The sequence below is a fragment of the Pygoscelis adeliae genome, unplaced genomic scaffold, assembly GCF_000699105.1.
Source record: "Pygoscelis adeliae isolate BGI_AS28 unplaced genomic scaffold, ASM69910v1 Scaffold114, whole genome shotgun sequence".
Taxonomy (NCBI): Eukaryota; Metazoa; Chordata; class Aves; order Sphenisciformes; family Spheniscidae; genus Pygoscelis; species Pygoscelis adeliae.
Genome location: NW_008824587.1, coordinates 4,112,641 through 4,121,419, shown reverse-complemented (window position 1 = coordinate 4,121,419; position 8,779 = coordinate 4,112,641). Strand labels below are relative to the sequence as shown.

General features: G+C 39.3%; 1 protein-coding gene across 4 annotated transcripts in view; it reads right to left on the bottom strand.

The window, feature by feature from the left end:
• The window catches only part of FNBP1 (formin binding protein 1), a 94,602-nt gene that overhangs the window by 28,799 nt on the left and 57,024 nt on the right, over positions 1-8,779 (bottom strand). For all 4 annotated transcript variants that reach the window (XM_009322086.1, XM_009322087.1, XM_009322088.1 and 1 more), the window contains exons 7-9: positions 7,908-8,036; positions 6,009-6,155; positions 439-636 (exon numbers count right to left, since the gene is read on the bottom strand). In XM_009322086.1, coding sequence (XP_009320361.1) covers positions 439-636; positions 6,009-6,155; positions 7,908-8,036 — 474 coding nt within the window. The remainder of the gene's footprint in view (positions 1-438; positions 637-6,008; positions 6,156-7,907; positions 8,037-8,779) is intronic.

Genomic DNA, 8,779 nt, shown 5'->3' with positions numbered 1-8,779 from the left:
GAACCCAGTGCACAGACTGAAAAGACAACGCAAATGAAAAGCCAAGGAGAGTTTTAGAAGCGTCAAAACAGTAACGCCACATTAAAGCTTCCCAAAAGTAACAATGTTAGTTAGCACACGTGGCACGAGGTAAGTGGCATACAATTCCTTCTCTGAGTTAGGAACAGAAATGGACCATGGCAGAGACATGACAACTAAAGTTAAATTAATATAAAAACAGCAACATAATTAAAGAAATTACACAAGAAAAAAAATTAAAGATATAAAGAAACTTCAGTAACCAAAGACTACAACAAAACACCATATTAAGACATCAGTTATTAACTTTCTGAATCTAAAATCCTCTTTAAAAAATTGCAATTGCCAGGATTACTAGACAAGACAGAGGTTATTGACTATACACGTACTAGCACCAAACTCAAGTTTGCAAGTCAGTACCTTATTTTTCTTGATGAATGGCCACAACTTGCCCTTGGATTTGCCACCAAACTTTGGCTCAGACTTCCCATCCCCTCTGGAGTTGGAAAGGCTGGATTCTGAGACAGTCCGCTTCATTGGCTGCGTGTAGTCCTCAAAGTCGATATCTCCCGGAGGCTCGAACCCTGATTTAAAGGCTTCTATTACCAGCTGTGAATCCTGAAATGGGACAGATCCAGTACAAGTATAAACATCTCAGATGAGGGTTGTCATCAAATTGGTGGCATAGAAAAAACAGTACAAGGATAAGAAAGTTCGCCTGTGCGGGAACCAACCTTTACAGGGACCAGTCTCATTCCCGGGAATGAACACCCTTCCAGAGCCCGGGATTAATACAAGTCTCTCCACCTTCTGCTCCAAGATCAGGGCACTTTTCTTGGACCTATTTTCACTACCACGATGTGCTTTCAAAAAACCACCTAGGCACAGCATAGTATCCCACCAAAACAAGGCACTCTAATGCGTAAAGTTTAATACTCCCAGATACTGAAAGTGATAAATGCAGTTAAGAACACAACCATCACCCCACAGAACAGATGTTTCCAACCTATGTCAGCCAGAATGTACAACTGGGAACATAAATGGCTACAATCTCAGTTTCACAATAGATCTCTAAATAAACAAACTATCTACGGAAATAAACCAGGTGAGCTTTAGTCTCAAATAGTCCAATATTCCTGTTATGAAACTCTAGCCCATTTTGCAAAGGTATCACTGAGACCAGTCATTACTCAAAATATCAACAGATAAAAAGCAGAGGACTATGGTCTATTTAGGAAAATTTAAAAAAACCCACCCAACTATCATTAAAGCACAGGTCATTGCACTTAACTAAACATGATGCTTAGGAAGAATAAACTTACATCTCCTCACACCAACCTTCCACTGAGCTGCACAGCTCCCGAGTCTGACCACAACCTAGCATTGTTTTAATTCCCTTTGTTTCACTTCCAACACGAAAATCAAAATTCTGATACAAACATCTTTTAAAGGCCTTTTCATGTCTACTGGTGAAAATGAGAGCTTATTATTGTTAACTTTACTGACTAGAAAACAATCATACTTCAGTAACCAAACGGACAACTTAAGTGACTCACAACAAAGATTTAAGGTACAGAATTGCTGGCATGTAGCTGCAAACAAACTAGTGGAAAATCCCAATAAATACTCCTATATAAAGGAGCTCTTGAGTGATCACACTGCCACTAGTTGACAAGTTGGTGCTTGTGAACTCAGCTACAGTAAATGGCAGGAGTTTTTCTCATGAGCTTTACCTAACAACTGAGCAGTCCAAGGTCATGCAAGTAGCCCGCCACACTGGTGCAGGCAGCGGCTGGGAACTCCACGCACAGTCATTAAAGCCACATTCCCTTTTGGCACTACTAGGAGCGCTAGATGCAAGTCAGCCACACACTGACTGTATACTGTGTACAATAGTTTTGCTCTTTTTTTTTTTTTTTTTTGACAGAGAGAAAAGAAAAAATAAATCAAAGCAAGAACAATATATAGCATTTTTCCTAGTCAGGTCAAACACAATTAATTATACATAAGCTCAAATTCAGATTTCAGCTTGCCAAATGCATTTAAATCTAATGGACTCAGAAAAAAATATTTTAACATACTTCTCATCTACTTGACTTCTTGGGAAGAGAGCTTTTTACGTTATACTGTTCTAACAGTTTTCTTCCGAGATCATTAGAGAAACTGTGCCACAGCACACAAGTATCTTATTAGTCTCTAGAGAAGAGCATCACCATCCTGTTCGGATTAAAGAAAAGATGAACTTGTTGCTTCGAAGGCATTTCGCAGATTCTGCTTATGTCCATAGGTAAAACACTATTCGTGAGAAATCTAGTGGGATATGAACATACCCAAAGGCCAGGTTCAATTGAGCAAAACACAGTTATAGGAAAAGCTTCGCAAAAGTCTTCATGGGGTTGTGAAGAAAATTAAGGTGTAAGATCCTCAGCCTATCAGGTGCACTGTGAAACTCCCACACAACTTTTAGGGAGACAGAAGAACACATTCCATTATCTCATCCTAGTCTGACGTTAAAACTTCATGAGATCTAAACATTTGAAGGGATTTTTAATAATAGTCATGAAAGCAAGATGAAGAAGGAAGAGAGAAGAGACTACAAACACACACAAGGTTACATTAAATACTCTACTGGTATTTTATCCTATGCATGGAGCTTTTCATTTTTTCCTCTTAATTTTACAGTGTTTCTTCCATTTAGTCAAAACATCCTTCCACTACAATGGAGCTGAAAATAACCAGCATGCTCCATATATCACAGAGATAATGTCATAACAGGAACTCCAAAGCCCATAACAAATTAATTTTATCTGCTGCTAGAGCCTCCTGAAGCAAATTCTGCATAGGTTCACCCAGCAGTCACTACAGCTTACCCTTGCAACACGACCTCTGCGTTGCCCGAATTGTTGTTAGAAAGAAGACACGAAAAAGAAGCATATTTACAACTGCATTAGAAACACGGGGCTAACCAGTATTCCCAGCTAAATCCAGACAGTTTCTATTGCTATTAGCGGGAATTCTATACACTGCAGTGAGGGCATAAAGCAATCCTATTGACACAGTTACAAATTTAGTAACTAAGCCTGAAAGACTGCCCATTTTGCAAAAGTGGACACGAGGCAGAACTTCGTAATATTTAAGCTGCAGAGAATATAGAAAGTATTAAATCCGTCTCATATGTCATTCTGGTTCTTAACACTATCCAACGAAATAGGGGCCCTGGAAGAAACGTGGTCTTCCATAATCCCACTAACGCTCCCAGAGGGAGGGAACACGGCGCTGGCCATGGAAAGGAAGCCTGTCAGCAGTCTGCACTTCCAGTTTAAAAGTCACTATGGAACTACCTCCTTCCTTCCTATTGTACTGCACAGTTCTGATGCTAGAAATCATGGTGGTTCATAGATGCCATAGGAACCGCCACTTCATAGAACAATGTTTGTAATAAACTTAACTGAAGCTGAAAATTGATTATCAAAAAATTCCAGGATACCTACATGAAGTACAAAGTTCTGCTGCTTTTATTTTGTTTTTTGTTTTTAAACGGTAATTCCTTACCATCAGCTGGTAACGTTTTACTGACAGCAAAAAAAAAAAAAAAAGCTGCAGAACTTGCAGGTTCTTACATCCTTTCAGCTAGAGTTGACCCACAGTTTGGTACTCAGGGTAAATTACTAAGAATTGGTATTTCTCTGTAATTTTTTTTTCCCCTTTCTAACCAATACATCTTCTATATCAGTTGTGGTTGTTTCATTTAAAGCTCTGGTTTCTGAACTGAAGTTACTGCACAAAGAGCACAGCTTTCATTTACCCCCTCCCCTTCTTCAGTAACTCTGTACGTGATAGCTGGGTAGAAGAAGTGAAAATAAAACCAAAGGATACCAAGAGCTAAATAAGAACTCCAAACGCATCACTGCCTTTTGTCAGTGTCATAGTGTCTGACCGTATACATTTCAAGTTTGGCGATACTGTACATTTGTTTATGATTACCAGATCCTGAAGATCTCCTCCCAGCTGGGAAACACATGTCTGTGTGGGCTCAGAGTTTCACACAAAGCTTTTCCTGCTCAGCAGGCTCTTGGTTTTGCTCACCATTGTACTAGCTATATTATCACCAGCTGTCCTCGCATTCAACTTTCCTGGAATCTGACCTCTTTTTCAGAGTTGACTACAGCTCCAATCTAGTCAACTTTCCTATCCAAAGTTTTTCAAGCTTGAAAAAGATGAGTAAAGGAGACAACGTTCAGTTTGAATCTTTTGAGGAAAAGGAGAAACTCTCCTGATAGTAGCCTAAGAGAGCCCAAACTTGCTGCTTAAAACACTAAGAGGTCAGATGGGAAAGGTCTGCTGTAACACTCTGTGTTACTGGCAAAAGTAGTACGTGATTTGGAAATGGAGAAAATACAGCTTTTAAATTGCTACTCTGTTCACCTATGGCCACCCTTATAAAGTAACAGGACCTGCATCCTGCAGAAGGGCAGGAACAAGCATATCACTTTTATTAGAATTGAGAAAGTTAGAAACTACTGTTCCAGAGATGAAAAAAATCCTTGATGATATTTAAGAAGCAAAAAGAACCCTTTATGGACATAACTGTTTTCCACATAGAACATGCTAAACCCTTTGTAATTGTTCAGATATAAAAAGTTTGGTTAAACACATTTTTGTTAGCATGGTGTTTACAGGAGATCCCTTAGTTATCAATCCTCAAAGTCACCATTTTCTTATGTCATACTTGTGCACATGAGCCATCAATCTAACTTATCTGTATGCAAGACAGACTAACTTGAATATAAAATTCACAGTGATCCAAACACCTAGCTTAAGCCTTGCGTGTGTTTTGCTAAGAACTCACTTGAAGACTCAAGCAGAGTATAGGCTTAGACATGAATCTCCCCAACATGATTTCAGCGTGCAGCACCAAAAGCTGTACCTCAAGAAGGGTACGTTGTTCTAACATGGAAATCTGTGCCCCAACTCCCCCTTCTCCCACCCTGAAAGAGTAATTTTCAGATTCCTTGGTTTCCTATGCTGCTCTCTGTGAGAGCAATTGCCGAGCAGAAAGTAGTAGATTAATTTCAAAACTTCAGCCTCAGGCTTATGCTGCCAGTTAATGGCAGTCTCCAGGCTCTGGGCACTGAATAGCTCAGAAAAGATTCCAGTGAAAAAGATGTATGGGAAATTCAAACAGCCAGCAAGACACACGCTGTTTGTATTTGAAGCACTAATGTGATCCATGAGAAGGGCTCAAAGAGCAAGCAGAGACTTCATTTACGAAGGGAGCAGATCATTCTGAAAACAAAATAGAAAACACATTTGCCCTTGTGCTAACTGTACATCAGGAAGCTCAACTGAACTCTCTATCGGCCTTTTTATCAGGAAGGCTTCTTTTTACTCCTACAATGATGTTCAGAAATCAAGACTTGTGAGAGCTCGTTTTTACAGATTACTAGCAAATCTCAAATCTGCAAAGAAAGATTTTACAGTAAAGCAGAAATTTTGCCAGAGTTGTTTGCAATAATTTATGTAGCCAATACTTTAAATACTTCCATTACTATAAAACTGGAATGAAGACATTTCTGCAACATTTAGTTTTCTGACGATTAGACATAGAACCCATGTGAATAAGAACTGGTGATTATTAGGTATCTGGAATTATATCTGCTATCTTCCTTATTCTACACAGAAGCCTATTTTTCAGTTACAGTATTTCAAAAAGTACTTATCCTAATAAAAGGAGAGAATATTCCTAAAAGGGGAGAAAAAAAATAAAAAGTGTGGCAGTAGAGGCATTTCTGGGTGTTAAGTAGATTTGGGAAATAATCTGAGCACATCCTGCCTCAGACAAAGTAGCACGGGACAAGAACCTATTCTTTGTTTTAGTTCTACGACTATAAAGCTCTCATGCCGCAGCCTGGACCCCGGATTTAAGTCTCCATATATAAATGATCAATACTAAAGATGACAGTCAACAATCCAAACAATGCAACACTTACATTCTTGTGATCAATTGATTCTGCAGCCTTTGTTATTTCATCCAGACACTTTCCGATGATAGGGATCACTTGGCGGTCGACATCTGCGAAAGTCTTCATGGATTCACCTATCCTCACGATTCTTCTTTCCTCCATGTCTTGTATTTTCTAAGATGTTACATTTCATTCAGATCAAATATCAAGATTAACTTCACAGTTTCAACCAATTTTTCTCCCCAGCGTACATCATCTGCTTTAAAATTTATGGTTTAAATATATTTTTAAGAACAGACAAACTAGGACAGCTGTTCTCATGAAGGCACCAAGTGATATTATTCCCTCAAACATCAAAATGACATTCTAAAAGTAACCTCTGTTACTATTACCGGGAATTTTTCAATTAACTTTTTTATTAAAAAATGCTGATTTGTCAAAACCCCAGCTTTAGACTTTTGTAAGGATGGCTCCTAAGGCTTTTAAGACAATTTCTGCAACAATAAATTCTTTCATTTTCTTCACATGTTGTGAAAGATCTTATTTTCCTTCCACTGCAGAATCCAAGCAAACAAAAGTCTTGATGTCCCCCCTTCTCCTTTTCCCTAGAAGGTAATTTTTGGTTTACCCGCAGTCCTATACATCATGTATTGTTCACACCAGGGCTTCTCAACATATGCCCCCTGTTGCTCAATGGATCCAGTGCCATGATCTCCAGCATCTATTCCATGGACCTCTCGTTTACAACAGAGGGAAACTGGATGTGGCATAACACTATTATGACAGATTATAACAGGATACAGAAGGGCATGAACAAGGACTGCCTGTTTCACATTAGACTGCAGGAATCTTACGGAGCATTGTCAACTTAAAAATCCCCACTGCCTTGATTGATCTACAAGCAACATAAGTTATTTGCAAAACAACTTGTTATTTCTACATCTAAAAGAAAGCACTAGAGCTTACTGGTGCACTGGCAGTGAAAAGGATACTTCTGCAGTACTTTAAGCATGCTCACCTGCGAATCAGAGCACTTAACGCTAGATCTGGTAAATGAAAATATATTGCAAGAATTTTATATCTGATGCCCGGGATAATTTATCTCAAGACATTGGTTTGAAATACCATGAATCAAAAGAGGAGGTTCATTTAGCTAAGAAGTTCCAGCTATGGGTAAGATGATGCCTATTTGCTACTCAAATATCAGTTATTTCTCATCAGATGATAAGCATGTGACATCTTCTCCCTTAAAGAGGTTGTATTTTCCACTTCTGATGCTTATGACCCATTACAATGGAACAGTCATTTAGAACTTCTCTTCTACTACATTAATCTCTCTTTGTTCAGTCAAGCACAAACTCAGATCTTCAATCAATATAGATCTGATGGCTTTTTTGTTCTTCCTCTACAGTCTTTCTTTAGGCACCCTAAGACATCATCAGCAAGCTTGCTTAAACCCTTTGACATTCACTACTGCAGAATTATTGTGGTTTAAATTTAAACATCTGTGAAGTCTGATTTGAAGACAGGTTATAAAGGACTGTGAGGCTTTACAGATGTAATGATGCCCAGCTGACTCCTGCCCCAACAATGCAAATAATGCTCTCATTCCCCAGCTGCGTGGACACAATAACAGAGCAAGATTGTGAGGATTCCAAAGACTGTCGTAATCTGTCATGACAATTCAATGTCACCTTCCTCATATATTATTGATCACTCGATATCTAGTCTAAGAGAAAGAGACAATTTATCCTACCAAGCTCTCCATCTCTTGTGTTGGCAGACCGCGTATAAAATTTGCTAACAGCGACAAAAATCACCAAAAAGTAAAAGACGGGGTCATAGAATTGAGGCAATATGCAATACACCCCTCTGTTCTTATCACAAGATTATGAGGTACTCTAGATCAGTGCCAGTGACCCTCACCTGGAAGATGTTTGGTATGTGTGTGTAGTAATGATCATGTTGCTCACTGTTGAACTTCTGTAGAGTGGAAGAATATTCTGCTTTGCTGTCTTCTGCCATTTGATGTCGCAGCTGGGCTTGCTGTCTTGCCTAAAGAAATGACAAAAGAAATTTATAATTTATACTCCATGGAAAGAAATTGCATTGTGTTAACTCCTCATCTTACTATCCTTACCAGTAGGCAGCACAGGAACATTAGCATATGGGTCTCTGCACACTTCCAGCTTTTGGTTGACTCCTATTTTGTGAAACAGTTCATCTACATCAAGCGTAAGCCTGCAGTGTGCACACTGCTGCTGTTCTTTTCTTGTGTTACACATGCTATTTCCATGAACCATTTTGCATTCCGTGAACAACCTGTTCGTACTGCATGTAAAACACTGAAACAAGTCTGCCCCTCTACTAGCCCACCTAACATGCCTTCACATTTTCTGTAGGCTTGTGGATACTCTTCTTGCTCCACTGTATGCCTTGTTGGATGGCACCTGCTTTTTCTCTAATGAACTACTTACCCAGCAGTATTTTTGGGGGAAAGGGAAGTGACAAAAACAAACAAACACACACACACACCAAAAACCACCCAACCAAAACAGTTTTGTCTCATTTCACATGCCTTGACCAACATAATCATGACAAGACATCTTAACTCGTGCTCCCACTGTGCTCTCTGCAAAGTCCTGTATCTACACCTCCTTGAATAGCGCTGGCATGAAGTGCACAAGGAAAAGGGAGCCTGAGTAGCAGCTGAGACACAACTCCCTTCCTATTTTTACCCACGCAGATTATTTGCTTTGCTACCCAGCATAGCAGAGCACTGGGCAATTAACCTCACT